The 19,382-nt window shown below is 41.3% G+C and overlaps 1 protein-coding gene across 1 annotated transcript in view; it reads left to right on the forward strand.

The window, feature by feature from the left end:
- Positions 1–19,382, forward strand: part of USH2A (usherin) — a 1,035,348-nt gene that overhangs the window by 997,194 nt on the left and 18,772 nt on the right. The window contains exon 69 of the mRNA XM_089684798.1: positions 16,385–16,626. Within this exon, the coding sequence (XP_089540924.1) occupies positions 16,385–16,626 (242 nt within the window). The remainder of the gene's footprint in view (positions 1–16,384; positions 16,627–19,382) is intronic.

A 19,382-nucleotide genomic window follows, 5' to 3' on the forward strand; every position in this document is an offset into this window, starting at 1 on the left:
ATCTGAATGTACAATATATGTATGTAAAGCACCACGTAAATTGACGACGCTATACAAGTACCTCAAATAATAATAATATCTCGGCATTGTGTCATTGCAACACAGGGCTGTGATCTTTTAGCTGCTCCTCCGCCAGATTAGGGAAGAATTTTTGTTAAAACAACCTTAGAAGTTATGTTATCTGAACTAGAGTGTCGGGGATAAGAAGTTAAAGGATAAGTTCACCTTTTGTAACATGTTACATGTATATTCAGGATGTAACATGTTACAAATGGACCAGCCCCGCTCCTCCTCACTCCCCTCTGTGACAGCTAGCAGGGGGATCTACTCTACGCCATTCATTCATGGTGGTCTGTGACTGAATGAACTACAAGTCCAGACAGCCTTTGCGGCTTACAGTTCTCAATGAACTGCCAGGTGCTGTGGAGCACTGTGGTAGTTCATTGATTCTTCTGGTCAGTATATCTGCTTGCCCGTACATCCAGTACAAGTAAGCAGGTATACTGACCAGCTCGCAGGAGACCTGCATGGCATACATATCTGCTGATAGCTGGTGCAATGCTTTAGAGCAGTGGTCTCCAAACTGTGGCCCTAGGGTCAGATGTGGCCATTTGCTTGCCTTTATCCGGCCTTTGGGGCACTGTTCCTCCCACTGTTATAAGACACTGTTCTACCAACTGACACCAACAATTGTGCACCATTTCTCTCATTGACAGCAGTAATGAGGTACTCTTCCTCCCAATGATAGGACACTGTTCCTCCCTCTAATACCAAATGTGGAAATGTTTACTCCCACTGATGCCAGGAAAATTTCCACTCCCGCTGGCCACAGTTCGGACCCCCCAAAGTTTGAAGGACAATAAATTGGCCCTTTGTTTAAAAAGTTTGAAGACCCCTGCTTTAGAGGCTCCAAAAAGAAAAAATAATAAATGCACATTTTTTTTACCTGCAAGAAAATGTGCATTTATTATTTTTTGTAAAAAGGTGAACTTATCCTTTAAGTTCTGTTGTTAGATTGAGGACCCTTTCACACCAATCAGTTTTTGATGCACTTTTGGTGTTCAAAAACTGGAACAAAAATGCATGAAGAATGTATCCTTTTAAATCCTATGGAACTCTTCACACCAGTGCACTGCAGGTGTGGTGCATCTGCTTTTTTGGTGCATGTTTAAAAAGCGCACCAAAAACGCACATCACCGTTGAAATGAACAGAAAATGCATCAAATACCTTTTGCAGTTGCATTTTTGGTGTGCTTTTTTGCATCACATTTGTATTTTACAGGTGCATGATTGGAGCCAGGCAACCAGAAAACATACCAAAAATGCATATGTGTTTTTACTGTGTTTTTTTAACAGAACAATGTGAAAGGGCCTCTAAGGTTTATGTGGCTAATATAGGGAGTTAAAAGTTTAAAGCTGAACTCCAGGCACAAACTTTTTTTATTTAAATAGATTCCTTAATAGCCAAAAAAGATATAAATCCAGTTTGTGTGTAGGAGCATGCCTTTGCAAATCAAGAGATTACCTTGTAAAAGATACCAGTGGCATCATCATCATGCTGTACATAGTCTTTGCAAAGACCAGAGGTGTGGAAAGGACCCAGCAGACCCCACCCACTACAGACTGCCTGTAGAAAACTACAGGAGGGGGCGGATACAAGACCAGTCACCCTGCACAAGGAGAGAGAGCGGAAGGGACTGGTCTTTATTACAGAAAGTTCCTGTACATAGGGACAGTTTCACCCTGGATTACTGCACCAATCTGGAGGAAATACACAAAAGCACACCAAGAAAGATTCAAGAAAGAATATACATAACTCTTGTTTTAGGCAATATTTGTTTATCAGCTAGAACATATTACACATTAACCCTTTTGCTGCCATGCCCTGCCCTCCACTTTTAAACCCAGGTGGCCAGATCATTTTTGCACTTTTTCCATTGCTTTTTTATTTTTCCCCTGTAGCATTTAGAGTTTGTAAAAGACCCCCCAAACCATATATTTTCTGAAAGCACATGACCACTAAAATAAAAAAGAAGGTCCTACTGATTTTTAGGGACTCCTGATATTTGCGCAATTGTTTATCAAATCAATATATTCCTACTAAATATAAAAGTTTAACCTGTATTGAGTTAATAAATAACAAATATTTGTATATTTTACATTTGCGCTTTTTTGCGAAATGGTGAAAATTGAATGTACGCAAAAAGTTCTCTAAAAAGTGTGGAGGTTTTCATTTTTCAGTTACTGCTTTCAGAGTAACCCCCAGCTCCCCCCAAACCATATATTTTGGGAAAGCACATGACCAGTAGAATAAAAAGAATGTGCTACTGATTTTTTTAGGCCCCACAATAGTTGTGCAAATGTTAATTAAATCGCTATTTTCATGAAAAAAAAAACACTAAAATTCTTATTTGCACAGAAAACCACAACATAACTTACAAAATTCTTGCTACATTGCTACTAAAGCCTCCTTCAATGGAGTGTGCTAAAGTGTACACCCATGAGGCGCTGTGTTTACGCACACAGGGATGTGCAGGTGTTCTGTGCAGGCAATCCTATTCATGTCAAATGGGACTCAGCAGCTGCAAGGACAGATCTGACATTCATACGGGTGCATGGCCCCAAACGCAGACAGCGTGAGTTCAGGTACATGTGCCCACATGTATGTCAATTTGGGAGCAGTGGCTGTGTCCCAATTGATATGGGACTGCCTGCACAAGAATGCATGGGACACCTGTGTATTCCCGTGCAGCCACTGTATCCCAATTGACATCAATGGGACTGCCTGCATGGGGATGCACGAAATACCTGTGCATCCCTGTGCAGCTAAACATGGCCTTGCTGTAGTATGCCCTGCTTGAACAATGCCTTAGGCCTTGTTTAGACTTGCGATTGGGGGTGGCAAAAATGCATGATTGAGCTGCAGTTTTTCAGCCTGCCAAATGCCCCTCCCTTATGTTGCCATAGGTAGTGGACAGCCTGCTGATGCCGTGATGCATTCCACTCATGGAAAAGTTGACCCAGCTTGTAGCGATGCAATCCGCCGAACACTACACATTCATGTCAACCGGGAAACGCCACAAATGCCCCACAACCTTGTGCAATGCATGCGGTTGCGGCACATTTGTTGGTAAAATGGGGTTAAAACAAGTGGTGAGGAGGCACCACATTGCTTCCTCACCGCCTGTCAATAGCCACTGGAGTGTGATACGAACGTGGATTGGGCTTCAGAGGCAAGGGAGATTTACACACGTATCTAAATCTACCCTTGCTATTTTTTTTTATTTTTTACAACTTTTTTTTGTACAGGTACATTTTTAAAAAATGTTGTTTTTTTTGGGGGGGGGATGTTGGAGAGACATCAGGGGTTTAAACAGACCTCTAATGTCTCTTTCATGAAACAGAGAAAGATAAAGTCCCTTTCTCTGCAGCCTGAGCTGAACTGCAGTTGAATGAGATAGGAGTTTGTATAGACTCCTATTCATTCATTAAATGAAAAATAGTAAACAGTTATTATATTTCATTCACAAACTGACACATAGTAAATACAGTTTACTATGTGCCAGTGATGAAAGAACACAGGAGCGATCTGTACTGATCGTGGCTGTGTTCCTTCAGGATAGGAAGGGGGCTGGTAAACACAAGCTTCACTGCCAGTCTCCCTTAGTCAAGATGCCGGCGCCAGCACCCGATGGCCGACTGAAGAATTGCCTGGGGTAAGGAAACCGTTGGACAGGTAAGTATCCTAATATTAAAAGTCAGCCACTCCTCTTTAATGATAGGTCACCTTTAGGAGTTTCGTTCTAGGTGGAGGTTAAGAGGTAGTGGCTAATTATTAGGGAGGGCCCAGAATGTGAAAGCTGTGCCCAGAAAAAGGTCAGTAGAGGGCAAAGGACCAGTTACCAATATTGTCTGTAGACTCCCTGCAGCTTATCTTTTCCCTATTACAAAAATTCCATGCCTTGGTTCCACATTGTGTCCCTTTTTGGTGGCCACCTTCTTGGTAGAGGAGCAGGGCTTTGCTTACTTGTGTCAGATCTGCTCTTTTGATGACTGATGGAGGAATAGTCAAGACAGAAAAAGAGTGGAGAAAGCACAAATCCACTGAATAAAAAAGCAGAAGCAGGGAGATCCTTATACTGCAGGTCCTCAGGTACAGCCTCCTCTCCAGCAAAGAGAACATTGAGAAGCACAGCAGTGACATTACCAAATCTCTCAGGACCAGCAGTCACAGGCACAGAGCCTTAGACAGAAGGTAATGGAAAATCCAAAATTTTACTGGTACACAAGCCATGGGGAATTCTTCCAATGTGAAATCTGTTTTCCTGAAAACAGTTTACAGTTGTTGCACACAGGTTGCTGAGCCTGTTCAACGTAAATGACCATGTCTTTCCGCTGCCAGGGCAACATACAGAGTCTCAAAGACATTAATGGCTATGCACTTCTGTGGGTATACGGTGGTGCTGTCATAAGCACAAGTATAGGGTTCTGCCATATTAGAAAGTTTTCTATGTTTTTCTTGCATACACCTGTACACTATACTCGTGTTTATGATAGCACCACTGTATACCTGAATACAGCAGCGCACAGTCATCCATGTCTATAGGAGGTTGAACGCTGCACCTGGGCTTTACTAGTGTGGGAAAAAACACCAGCATTTACATTGAATGGGCTCAACCAGCCATGTGCATTGGCCCAACAAGATTGCACAACATTTCTTGTTGTGTCTGCAGTACAGGAAGTTAAGGGAAATCTCAATTGGATATGGACAAGGAAAAAAAACTAAAAGGGGTTTTAACCACTGAATACTCTATTCAACAAAAAATAAAGTTTTGTTTTAGAAATGCAGAATATCCAAAGCCATTGTTTTATTAAGGCTGTTCTTTCCTTTATTTTCACATGGTGATCCTGCCAATAAGGTCCCATTCACAACTGGCGAATAGGGCCATTACTAATTACATGTGGAACGCAACAATTGGATGCGGGAGCTGTCAACCTCTCATTGCTTTCAATGGGGCTGTCGCTTTCAGAACGTTGCCAGAAGCCAGGTAATCAGTAATGGCCCCATTTCCAAGCGTGAGTGGAGCCTTACACACTCCTAGGGTGACAATGCACACCCTATGGCACTAAATCTATGGAGGAGCAGTATTGTTATTGAAGCAAAGAACTACAAAATACCTCCCCCTCTTCTTTTCTCCATAACATAGGGCAGAGGTAATTACAGGTTAAAGTGGTTTTGAAAGGAAAAAAATTTTATACCTTAATGCATTTTCTGCATCAAGGTAAAAAACCTTCTGTGATCAGTTCCCTCCCCCAAGCCCTCTCTAAATACTTCATGAATAAAAAAATAAAAATACTTACCTAGTCCAATCTTGGTCCAAAGCTGTGTCTGAGAGCAGCAGCTCTCTCCTCACGGGACATGGAGGCAGCAATGGGAGCCATTGGCTTGTGCTGCTGTTAATCAAATCCTGTGAGAAGAAAGCAGGGGATGGTGTCAAGCCACTCTGTGTGTGTCAACGGACACACATAGCCTAGCTTGGGAGTGAGCCTGCATGAGTGCCCCAAAAGCAAGTGGCTTGCTATGGGGGCACTCAGAAGGGAGCAGCCAGGAGCGCCAGTGGGGGAACCCAGAAGAGGAGGCTTGAGGCTGCTGTGTGAAAAACCATTGCGCAGAGCAGGTGGGTATGACATGTTTATTATTAACAAAAATAAATAAATCAAACCTTTAGAATCACTTTGAGGCTGATAGGAATCCTTGGGAGAAAAAGCACGTTGTTGTTAGCTTTCTACAGCAAGTGAAGAGCTCACTTGATTTCTGGCAGGATCCGCAGGTATTTTTTGCACTTATTAAAGAAATATAACAAACGATTTTTAATAGTATATTTAACAGACCAATAGGGAGCAAATAAAAGAAGTTCATTGTTAAGGTTTACAAACTCTTTATATAATAAAGGGCAACATAGTTGCAGCAAATTGCTCTGCTGAAAGAGCCCGCTTCACTATCACTGAGACATATTTCCAAATGTAGAGCACACGGTGGGAGAAGGTTGCCGTTTATCAGCCAGATATGAGGAGGGGTATAATGACCTATTAGTAACACGATATATGGAGATGCAAATGTGCAGCCAGCCATAACCATGGAAAATAAATATGTGCAGATTAATAACTAGCAAATAATAGGGCTGCGCTGTATATGGGAGACAGTCCAGGAGCCGGAATAATAGGGGGCTATTGGAGCGGAACAGTATAGAAGCGATTTATAAGAGAAAAGGCTTGGTGGGACAGGGAGCTGGTAAAACAAATTCTGCTCTCACTGGTCTCTGCAGAGGAAAGGACAAAAGCTTGTGGATGGGTTTTAAAAGAAAACGACTGTGTGTGTTTAGAAAAGTGTTCATTTTCTGTCATTACTCCTGTTTTATTGAAAAAAAAAAAGACTTTTTGACATTGTTTTTTTTTACATTTTAAAGCCCAACTAAAGTTTCAGCTTAAGTCAGCTAAAAATATTCAGGGTGCATTACAACAAAACACTCAAAACAGTTTGTTTGCTTTAGAAAGCAGTCACAGCCAGTAGAAAAGGCTGTCCCCTCCCAGCATGCTGCAGAGCATCATTGTTCTCTGTGTGGAAGCAGAGGTCTCTCTGCAGCAGTCTGAGGCAGAGCTCTCTAATCTGCCGGGAGCATGAGCTTTGCTGACTGATGATTAATAGGTATGAGATAACGGGGCATATTGTAAGTCATAAGACAATATGTTTAACTTAACCGCTTGCCGCCCAGCTGCAGTACATGGGGCAGCTCCTACAGGCACAGCGTTGTACCTGTATGTCACTGCCTGTTTCCGGGTTTTGGGCACGCACGCACGCACATGTGCCCCCGCCTGCCTACCCCCCTGTGATTTGATACAGCAGGAGCTTGTCAACAGATCCCGGCCAATAATTCCCGATCAGGACCTGCTGATCAACTGTTTCCAATCACAGCTCAGGGCTTTGTGCTGACAAACAACACAGGGCTCTATACAGAGGGTATGATCGCTTTTTTTCTTTTCCCTGCAAAGAAAGGAAAAGAAACAAATCAATCTGTTGTAATAAAAAGCAGCACATTTTACATACGCTGCACATTGTTAGGCACATAATTAACTCATTGATTGCACGTAGATGTTAACCCCTTCTCAGAGTCATTAGTACAGTGATCGTATATAAGTATTATCAATGATTACTGTATTAGTGTCACTGGAGATGTCAGTGGCAGTTAGTCAGTTCCCATCCAATGTCAGTTAGTGTCAGATTGCCTGTTGCACTATCACAATCCCACTATAAGTTGCTGATCGCCGCCACTATTAGTATTTAAATAAATAAATACATAAATAAAAATTCCAGGATCTATACAAGCTTTTTTGAACCTTTTCAGCACAAAGGAAGCCTTGAAATAACTTTCCAATCTCAGGGAACCCCTGCTAAAAATTACTATTTCTACAACTCACGATACGTTAGTGTGATGGTCAGTGGGAAGAATGCTCCTTACACTAGTGGTCACTGGGAAGAATTCCCCCCTTACCGAAAGCTAAAAAGATCAATGGTGTCAATGGGAACTTATCTGAGAGACAGAAATTTCTCATTACTCAAGGAACCCCTTGCAACTTCTGGAGGAACCCTAGTTGAGAAACCATGATTGATACCATAGTCTATAAATGCTATAACTTTCACGCAAACCAATTAATATACATGTATTGGGTTTGGGTTTTTTTTTACCAAAGATATGTAGCAGAATACATTGTGGCCTAAATTTATGAAGAATATTTTTTTTTTTTTTATTGAATATGTTTTATAGCAGAAAGTAAAAAATATTGTTTGTTTTTTCTTCTAAATTTGAGTTTTTTTTTCATTTACATAATAAAAAAGTGGTGATCAAATACCACCTAAAAAAAGATCTACACTATATTGCCAAAAGTATTGGGACACCCCTCCAAATCATTAGATTCAGGTGTTCCAATCACCTTCATAGCCACAGATGTATCAAAGCAAGCCCCTAGGCATGCAGACTGCTTCTATAATCATTTGTGAAAGAATGGTTCGCTCTCAGGAGCTCAGTGAATTCAAGTATGGTACCGTGATAGGTGGCCACCTGTGCAAAAAGTCCATCCGTGAAATTTTCTTGCTACTAAATATTCCACAGTCAACTGTTAGTGGTATTATAACAAAGTGGAAGCAACTGGGAACAACAGCAACTCAGCCACAAAGTGGCAGGCCACGTAAAATGACAGAGCGGGGTCAGCGCATGGTGAAGCGCACAGTGAGCAGAAGTCGCCAGCTGTCTGCAAAGTCACTAGCTAAAGACCTCCAAACTTCATGTGACCTTCAGATTAGCACAACAACAATGCATAGAGAGCTCCATGTAATGGGTTTCCATGGCCGAGCAGCAGCATCCAAGCCTTCATCACCAAGTGCAATGCAAAGCGTCAGATGCAGTAGTGTAAAGCATGCCGCCACTAGACTCTAGAACAGTGGAGATGTGTTCTCATGAATCACACTTCTCTGGCAATCCAATGGACGTGTCTGGTTTGGTGGTTGCTATGAGAATGGTACTTGATTGACTGCATTGTGCCAAGTGTAAAGTTTGGTGGAGGGGGGATTATGGTGTGGGGTTGTTTTTCAGGAGTTGTCCTTGGCCCCTTGGTTCTAGAGAAGGGAACTCTTAAGGCGTCAGCATACCTAGACATTTTGGACAATTTCATGCTCTAAAATTTGTGGGAACAGTTAGGGGATGACTGAGCACCAATGCACAAAGCAAGGTCCATAAAGACATGGATGAGCGAGTTTGGGGTGGAGGAACTTGACTGGCCTGCACAGAGTCGTGACTTCAAACCAATAGAACACTTTTGGGATGAATTAGAAGGGAGACTGCGAGTCAGGTCTTCTCATACGACATCAGTGCCTGACCTCACAAATGCACTTCTGGAAGAATGGTCCAACATTCCCATAGACACCCTCCTAAACCTTGTGGACAGCCTTCCCAGAAGAGTTGAAGCTGTTATAGGGATGCATTAAAGTTTGTGTGTTTAAAGGCAAGCATCCCAATACTTTTGGCAATATAAAGTATTTGAGTGAAAAAAATTATATAAATTTCATTTGGGTACAATGTTGCATGACCATGCAATTGTTAGTTAAAGTAGCGCAGTGCCGAATAACAAAAAATGGCCTGGAAATGAAGGGGGTAAAATCTTACGAAGTGGATAAAAATGCCAAAAAATATTGAAAATAAGTATAAAAGGACATAAAACAAAAAAAGGCACATATGAGGCGCAACTATTCTTCACACCTAAGGTGGTAAAATAAAACGAAACAATTGTCCATGTCAACAAAATTATTGAATCGGACATTGGTCAAGCGAGACAAAAATGTCATCGCTGGGGAAAGAGCAGATAGCAACAGTTTCGATCAACCCAATAATTTGTCAATTACAGTGGGAAAAAAAAACAACCATACAGGACCAATCGATGATGTTTTTCCTTACTTTTACAAGATCGATAGATGCTTTTTAGATCGATCCTGATTCACAATTTTTTCTGCCACAACCAATCGGTTTGCGTTGATGAAAACCTCCTCTTTCTGTCACTCATCGTTGGCCATGCCATTTTTTGTTTTGCTCAATTGATGTCTGATTCTGTTATTTTGTCGATTCAGACATCAGTCATTCAGTTTTACGACACTGTGTATGGTCATCATATGAACATGAAAAATCGACTCTGTATGATCAATTTTTTTCCACTAAGACCGATCTACTTGGTTGACTGAAACCGCTTCTATTTTTTACTCACCTCTTGGCCATTCCACTTTTGTCTTACTTAACTAATGTCTGATCTGGACATATTGTAGTGTAGATTGTTCAGTTTTATCACACCATTGACAAAAAAATGCATCAATTCTTCTTGCATGATCAAATTTTTTTCCACTAAAACCAGTCTACTTGGGTCGATCAAAATCACCACTATTTGCCGCTTATGATTCGTCAGTGCCATTTTTGCCTTGTATCATCGATGTCCAATTCAGCTGGTCTGTTGAACTGGACAATAGAACGTTCAGTTTTATGGCACTGTATATGGCTACCAAAAGGCAGAGGGAACAACATGAACCAAAACCAAAGTCTGGAGTTATAAAGGTCACATATTTTTAGCCGCTTTCATTATGCCTCCATTGACCCCACAGCGTCTGACTTTTTTAGGGGGTTTTTTTTGTGTTTTTAGAGTGGCACCATTCATTTGAATGGGCCTCCCTCTGCTCCAAAAATGTACTAAAGTAGCTCATGCATGAACTTTTGTTGCGTGATTGCTGCCTGCATTTGGGGTGCCATTAAGGACACAACACAAACATGTTGCTAATTTTTCCAGCATTTTCATAAACTCATGTTTCTGCTACACCCACATGTGAACCGGGCCTAATACTGATTAGCCGCTGGATTGCTTTTACAGGCAGTGGAAGGGGACATCCCCTACTCCCACTGGCCACCAGCTCTTCTCTGGGCTCTCCCGTGCAATCAGGGAGCCTGGTATCTGATCTGGTGGATTTTCTTTTTTTTTAAATCATGAGACCAATGTTTTTTTTTTGTTTGTGTTTGTTTTTTCATCTCATGTTTTCCAGAGTAGATGAGAGATCTGGGGTCTATAAGACCCCATATGTCTCTATAAAAAGAACTTATCATCCCTTATTTCTATCACAAGGGATGTTTACATTTCTTGTGATAGGAATAAAAGTAATAAAAAAAAGAAATAAAAATAAAAAAGGGACAGTGTAATATATAATATTGAAAAACAACTCTGTGCTCGTGCATAGAAGCTAACACAGACTGTAGGTCGCACACATATGTAAACGGTGTTTGCACCACACATTATTATTATTATAAAGGATTTATATAGCGCCAACAGTTTGCTCAGCGCTTTACAATATAACGGGAGACAATATAGCAACAATACAGTTCAATACAAGAGGGATAGGAGGCCCTGCTCCTTGCACATGTGAGGTATTGCTGCAAACGTTATAGCGAGAGCAATAGTTCTAGCACCAGACTTTCTCTGTAACTGTAAACTGATAACCTGTAAAAAATGTTTAAAGCGTCGCCTATGGAGACTTTTAAGTATCTTAGTTTGTGACCATTCCATGATCGCGTTCAATTTTAAAGCATGATATGTGTAACCTTATCTTTTATATTTTACCAAAACATTGGATTATATATTGTATTTTTTGCATTCAAATTCATAACAATTTTTTCTTAATTGTGTTTGAAAGACCATTGCGCAAATACCTATTAATTTCTAGGGTCTCTGCTAAAAAATATATAATGTTTGGGGCTTCTAAGTAATTTTTTAAAAACAAAAATGCTGATTTTTACTAAAAGTATCATAACGGGCCTGGTGTTCAAGTGGCTATTGCAGACTGAATTTTACAATAAGGCCTTATGCACACTAGGGCTTTTATAAATGCTTTTCTGCTGGCAGCAGAAAAGTGTCTTCAAATCGCAGCTAAACTGCATTTATGCAAATACCGTACATTTAGGCTCCTTTAAATGTGTCAAATGCTTGGGCGTTTAATTAATTGGCCAGAATATCAATTTATTCTGCCCTTTGAAATTAAAAAACAAACAAAACTAGCGCTTAGGTGTGTTTGGACACTTTTAGAGCACAAGCACTCCTCTCCTGAATGTAGAAGTTTTTTTTTCTGCCTTTAAACTCCTATATGTGCATGGACACATCGCTTAACACTGAGGGGCGTTTAGAGGCAGAAAAAAAAATCCATCAAATTCTTGTAAAACAGGCATTTTTGAGTTCAAGTGTGCATGAAGCTGTACTCTTCTTTAACTTCTTATAAATCATACATCATTAGTACATGATATTTATTGTAGTGACACAATACAAATAAATACATTCTTGGTTTATTTCATTTGTGAATACTAACAATGTTTTGTTCTTCCTCTGCATAGAATTACTGATTTATTGTATTATTATTATTGTATTGAATTAAATGTTATCGTTAGGACATAGTAAAGGCGATCTGCAATGTGGAATAAGTATAATATGGTTCAGCAACAAAACCAAAGTAAATATCTTCTGTTCCATCTCGCTTCTTGCTGCGTCTTTAACCTTTCCCATACTGCTGTAGTGACACCTATAGGTTTCTATGTTTCTGGCAGCCAATGATTTTAGAACAAAGCCAACTAAAACCTCAGATTACCTTCATAAAGACACAAGGGAGAGCGAACGCCGAGAGTCTACACTACAAAGTATTTTATTTATTCTTAAGTTAAAGGACATACACAGAAATGTCAGGCATTGGCACGATGATTTGATTTTAGATGTATTTTTTAGTTTAAAAGATAATATCTGTTCTGGCTGCATGTGCACAACTGGAGATGTATACGGCCAATATTTTCCATAGTTCGGCTATGTGTAGTACATACAATACATTTTATTAAGTAGAGATGAGCAAAAAAGAGAGCTAAAAATAGTTTTCTCTTTGCTGAAACTTCAGTAAAAATCGAGACATTTTAGCTAAATTTTCTCATTCTCAAATTCTAAATGCAATGCAGTCAATAGGGAGGGAAAATTTAGTTTTTGTGAATGTTGAGGATGAAACATACTTTTTTGGCTCTTGAATGATCCATTTAATTGTTTTTTTCAAATATGATTTGAATTTTTTTATTATTACACTACTGAAAAAATTAAAAGAACACTTTTCAATCAGAGTATAGCATCAAGTCTATTAAACTCCTGGTATATTGATCTGGTCAGTTAAGTAGCAGAGGGGGTTGTTAATCAGTTTCAGCTGCTTTGTTGTTAATGAAATTAACAACAGGTGCACTAGATGGGCAACAATGAGACAACCCCCAAAACAGGAATGGGTTTACAGGTGGAGGCCATTGACATGTTTTCCCCTACTCATCTTTTCTAACTGTTTTTCACTAGTTTTGCATTTGGCTAGGATCAGTGTCACTACTGGTAGCATGAGGCGATACCTGGACCCTACAGAGGTTGCACAGGCAGTCCAACTCCTTCAGGATGGCACATCAATACGTGTCATTGCCAGAAGGTTTGCTGCGTCTCCCAGCACAGTCTTTAAGTGCATTAAGGAGATTCCAGGAGACAGGCAGTTACTCTAGGAGAGCTGGACAGGGCCGTAGAAGTTCCTTAACCCATCAGCAGTACTGGTATCTGCTCCTTTGTGCAAGGAGGAACAGGATGAGCACTGCCAGAGCCCTACAAAATGACTTCCAGCAGGCCTCTGGTGTGATTGTCTCTGATCAACTGATCAGAAAAAGAGTTCATGGGAGTGGCCTGAGGGCCTGACGTCCTCTAGTGGGCTCTGTGCTCACTGCCAGGCACCATACAGCTTGATTGGTATTTCCCATTGAACACCAGAATTGGCAGGTCCACCACTGGCACCCTGTACTTTTCACAGATGAGAGCAGGTTCACCCTGAGCACATGTGACAGACGTGAAAGGGTCTGGAGAAGCTGCAGAGAACGTTATGCTGCCTGTAACATCGTTCTGCATGACCATTTTGGGACGCACAGACCTCTACAGGCTAGACAATGGCACCCTGACTGCCATTAGGTATCAAGATGAAATACTTGGACCCATTGTCCAACCCTACGCTGGTGCAGTGGGTCCTGGGTTCCTCCTGGCGCACGACAGTGCCCGGCCTCATGTGGTGAGAGTATGCAGGCTGATCCTGGAGGATGAAGGAATTGAGAACCTTGAATAGCTCCCACGCTCACCTGACCCAAATTCAATAGAACACCTCTGGGATATCATGTTTCGGTCCATCCGATGCCACCAGGTTGCACCTCAGTCTGTTCAGGAGCTCAATGATGCCCTGGTCCAGATCTGGGAGAAGGAAACAAATAACCAATTACTAGCCTAATCAATTTAGTAAACTTTGTAATTCTAATATCCTTTTAACTGCACCCATGTCTTTGCTCCATGCAGTTACCTAAAACAGCCAGTAAACTTAGACTTCGTGCCCTGTGACCACATGGGTTACTGCCTGTAATACCCCTTCATTACCAGGCCATTTTTCAGGTTTCAGCGCTGTGACAGTTTGACCGACAACTACTCTGTTATGCAACATTGTACCCAGATGAGGGCAGCACACTGGCTAAATGGTTAGCACTTTCGCCTGGCAGTACTAGGGTCGTGGGTTCGAATCCCAACCACGGCACCACCTGTCTGGAGTTTGCATGTTCTCCCTGTGCCTGCGTGTGTTTCCTCCGGGTACTCCGGTTTCTTCCCAGGCTCCAAAGACATGCTGGTAGGTGAATTGGCTCCTGTCTAAAGTGGCCCTAGTATGTGTATGTATGAATGTGCGTTAGGGACCTTAGATTGTACGCCCCTTGAGGGTTAGGGACTGATGTGAATGTACAATTTATATATGTAAAGCGCTGCGTAAATTGATGGCACTATATAAGTACCTGAAATAAATAAATAAAATACCGCAGGACACCATCCGTTGTCTCATTAGGAGCATGCCCCGACGTTGTCAGGCATGCATACAAGCACATGGGGGCCATATAAACTACTGAGTACCATTTTGAGTTGCTGCAATTAAATTGTGACATTGTGGTGATTGGATAAGGATGACTGAGTTACATGTGTGGCTATCTATGTGGGGGTATGTGCATGATGCTCATAAGTTCAGTTAGAATTGTGTCATGTACTTTTTGAAGTCAGATGTTAAAGTGGTAATAAACCCAAAACCAAAAATGTAATATGCTGCAGCATATCCATCAGATGTGGTGGCTGCATTAGATGTATTAGCACAGGCCTTGAAATTTCCACTCGCCTGCTCGCCAATGGCGAGTGGAAATTATGGTGGGGGCGAGTGTGTCCCCCAGGGCCGTCTTGCTGAGCAGGCTCGGAGCTCAGACCGGATCTGTCATTGGCACTGGGAGCCGTCAGACTGCTCAATAGCTGAGTGCAGTGAAAGCAAAAGGAAGGAGTATGTGCTGTGCTCTCTGCCTCCCCCTAGAGTGCAGTACCCGGCACTGTGAGTGAACAACGAAGTACTGCAACTTTTTATAGGGTGTGTGTGTGTGTACCTAATTTCAACTCACTCTGGTCACATGATCCTCTATGTCAGCCAGTGGTGGCTTCAGGGGAGAGAGCACTTAACAGCGTGTGTGTGTGTGTATGCATGTCTGTGTATGTACATGTGTGTATCTGTACATGTGTCTGCGTGTATGTACTTGTATGTGTGTGTGCATGTACATGTGTATGTATGTACATGTGTCTGTGTGTGCGTATTTCTGTGTATGTACATGTATCTGTCTGTATGTGTGTCTGTACGTGCCTGTGTGTGTATACATGTGTCTGTATGTGTGTGTATACATGTGTCTGTATGTGTACATGTGTCTCTGTGCATGTGTGTACATGTTTCTGTGTGTGTGTGTGCGTGTGTGTGTACAGGTGTCTCTGTTTGTGTGTGTTTTTTGGTGGCGAGTAACTCTTAAGGCCTGGCTAGTAGCTCAGGACTTGAAATTTTAAGCCCTGTATTAGCATATTTAGATATACTAACAAATTGAAGCCAAACTCAAAATAACACTTTATAAGCAGTTACAACAAACATTTTTTTTTCTATTTGGGAAAAAGGGTCTGCAAAAATAACTAAAAACTGATTATTGTAAGTACCCCTGTCAGTAGTAAATGGTTTGTTTCAACCATCAAACTGCTACATCTGCAGGACAGCTTGTTCTGTTGAAAAGCAACACTGGCAGAATCACCAGGTGAAAATAAAGGACAGAAACCTAAAAAAATACCTAATGCAGCCGTCACTTCTAAAAATTGGTAAGCTGCAATATAGTAAATATTTGCTTTTGGTTTTAATACCACATTAATTGTCCAAGCACATACCAGGAGGTGAAACATGTTTCAGAAAGAACCCTGTGCTCTTTTCATTCAATAGAGCTAAGGAAAAGCTTGGATCACAGCTACAGAAAAGAATGTATAATAGAAACAGCCAGTTAATTCTCATTATTTATTTGTGAGAATGACCAATTGCCTTTGTAATAGTCCCTTCTGTGTTCTATAGTTTCTGACCATACAAATGATATAAAGCACATTAGCTGTCTTTTATAAATAAATATTTTGTCTGCTTCAATATTGGATTGAAAAATGTCTATTTACAAAACAGGACAATACCCCCGTAGGAGTAGAAGTGGAATGTACATTTAAGAGAGTTTGATCATTCAATGCTGCTTTTAATTAGCTGTGAGTTCGCTTTATAATTGGATAGGTACAGTGGACTTTGCCAGTTAATTAAAGTCAATGACAGTTAAGTCTATTGAGTAAATATATATTCTTTAATGGGATAGTTATATGTTCCTGTCTCTCCCTCTCTCTTTAGCCCCCGCGCACTCAATTCCTAGCACAAAGAACGGGACGGAGGTGAGAGGAAAGGCTGTCTATACTGAGCTGTGGTTTATAATCCTGATGGCCTTGCTGGGCTTATTGCTGTTGGCCATTTTTCTGTCCCTGGTGCTGCAGAGGAAGCTGACCAAACAGCCGTTCCCAAGAGAGCGCCCTCCTCTGGTTCCTCTACAACAGAGGATGTCACCATCAAATTATTCCGAAAATGAAACTTACACGGTATGTATGTCATTTCAAACCTGAAATATGAATTAAAATATAGCAGTTCTTTTTCAGTGACAGGTTGGAGAAACTAAACATGTATTATTTAGGAAAACAAAAATCAACAAAGAGGTGAAGCATTTAAAGCCCAATTGAGCCCCAAGTTTAACCACTTGCCCTCCAGAGGATTTACCCCCCTTCCTGCGTTACTTTAACTGAGAATTGCACAGTCACGCAAAGCTGCACCCAAATTAAATGTACGTCCTTTTTTCCCACAAATAGAGCTTTCTTTCTGTGGTATTTGATCGCCTGTGCGGTTTTATTTTTTTGCACTATAAATAAAGGAAGACCAACAATTTTGAGAAAAAAAATATTTTTTACTTTTTGCTATTGAACATGTCCAGAACAAAAATTGTAAAAATCAAATTCCTTCATAGATTTAAGCCAAAATGTATTCTGCTACATGTCTTTTCTAAAAACAAAATCCCAATATGTGTAAATTAATTGGTTATGTGAAAGTTAAAGCATTTACAAATGGCAGCATAGTTACTGGAATTGTTTTTTTTCTTACTAGTAATGGCGGTGATCAGCGACTTATAGTGGGACTGAGGTGGGCATTCTGGCACTGGGTGAAACTGACTTGGTTTAACTGACATCCCCAATGACACCAATACAGTGATCAGTGCTAATAAAAAGCACTAACACTGTACTAATGGCACTGGACAGGAAGGGGTTAACATCTGGGGCGATCAAAGGGTTAACTGCGCTGTTTCATTAGCAGGGGCTGTGTGTGTGCTTCACTGTAAGCACACACGCAGGGGCTGTATGTGTGCTTCACTGTAAGCACACTGCTTTGTATGGCTCTGCTATGCAGAGCCATACAAAGCAGTGTGCAGGAGCTGACAGAGGAGAGATCTGCATTGTTTACATACAGTTCTCTCCCCCCATTGGAGATACTCAACGATCACTGGCTGCCGACAAGTAATCACCGTAAATCAGGAAGAAATAACAATGAAGCAATAATAAAATGATAATAAATAAATGTGAGGAATGAATAAAAAATTGGGAAAGAAAAAGATGAAGAAATTCAAAAAAAATTAGTGAAAATGACTTGAAGAAGGAATTGAGTAAATGTAAGTGAATATGGAAAATAAAGAAATAAAAAAATGAAATAATAGTGGCCACACAAAATATTGACACTTTGAGCCCAATTTGGACATTTTCACTTAGGGGTGTACTCACTTTTGTTGCCAGCGATTTAGACATGAATAGCTGTGTGTTGAGTTATTTTGAGGGGACAGCAAATTTACACTGTTATACAAGCTGTACACTCACTACGTCACATTGTAGCAAAGTGTCATTTCTTCAGTGTTGTCACATGAAAAGACAGAATAAAATATTTATAAAAATGTGAGGGGTGTACTCACTTCTGGGAGATACTATATCTATCTATCTACCCACACACTGCTCAAAAAAAATCAATGGAACACTTTGAAAACACATCATAATTCAATGTGGAAAAATCTCATGCTGGAGATCTATACTGATATGGACTGGGTAATGTGTTAGGAACATAAGGATGCCCCATCGTTTGATGGAAATGCAAATTATCAACCTACAGAGGCCTGAATTCAAAGACACCCCAAAAATCAAAGTGAAAAAATGATGCAGTAGCCTAGTCCATTTTGCTGAAATTTCATTGCAGCAACTCACAATGGTACTCAGTAGTTTGTGTGGCCCCCACGTGCTTGTATGCATGCCTGACAATGTTGGAACATGCTCCTAATGAGACGATGGATGGTGTCCTAGGGTATTTCCTCCCGAATCTGGGCCAGGGCATCACTGAGCTCCTGGACAGTCTAAGGTGCAACCTGGCGGCATCAGATGGACCGAAATATGATGTCTCAGAGGTGTTCTATTGGATTTAGGTCAGATGAGCGTGGAGGCCATTCAATGGTATCAATTCCTTCATCCTCCAGGAACTTCCTGCATACTCTCGCAACCCAGGACCCACTGCACCAGCGTAGGGTCTGACAATGAGTCCAAGGATTTCATCCCAATACCTAATGACAGCCAGGGTGCCATTGTCTAGCCTGTAGAGGTCTGTGAGTCCCTCCATGGATATGCCTCCCCAGACCAACACCGAACCACCACCAAAACAGTCATGGTGAATGATTTTACAGGCAGCATAACATTCTCCATGGTTTCTCCAGACCCTTTCACATTTGTCACATGTGCTCAGGGTGAACCTGCTCTCATCTGTGAAAAGTACAGGGCGCCAGTGGGGGACCGACTAATTCTGGTGTTCAATGGCAAATGCCAATTGAGCTCTATGGTGCCAGGCAGTGAGCACAGGGTCCACTAGAGGACATCGGGCCCCAAAGCCACCCTCATGAAGTCTGTTTCTGATTGTTTGGTCAGAAACATTCACACCAGTGGTCGCTGGAGGTCATTTAGTATGACTCTGGCAGTGCTCATCCTGTTCCTCCTTGCACAAAGGAGCAGATACCGGTCCTGCTGATGGGTTAAGGACCTTGTACAGCCCTGTCCAGCTCTCCTAGAGTAACTGCCTGTCTCTTGGAATCTCCTCCATGCTCTTGAGACTGTGCTGGGGGACACAGCAAATCTAGCAATGACACGTATTGATGTGCCATCCTGGAGGCGTTGGACTGCCTGTGCAACCTCTGTAGGGTCCAGATATCACCTCATGCTACCAGTAGTGACACTGATCCTAGCCAAATGCAAAACTAGTGAAAAATAGTCAGAAAAGATGA

The sequence above is a fragment of the Staurois parvus genome, unplaced genomic scaffold (genome assembly GCF_062004578.1).
Source record: "Staurois parvus isolate SC_StPar_1 unplaced genomic scaffold, SC_StPar_1.0 ptg000357l, whole genome shotgun sequence".
Taxonomy (NCBI): domain Eukaryota; kingdom Metazoa; phylum Chordata; class Amphibia; order Anura; family Ranidae; genus Staurois; species Staurois parvus.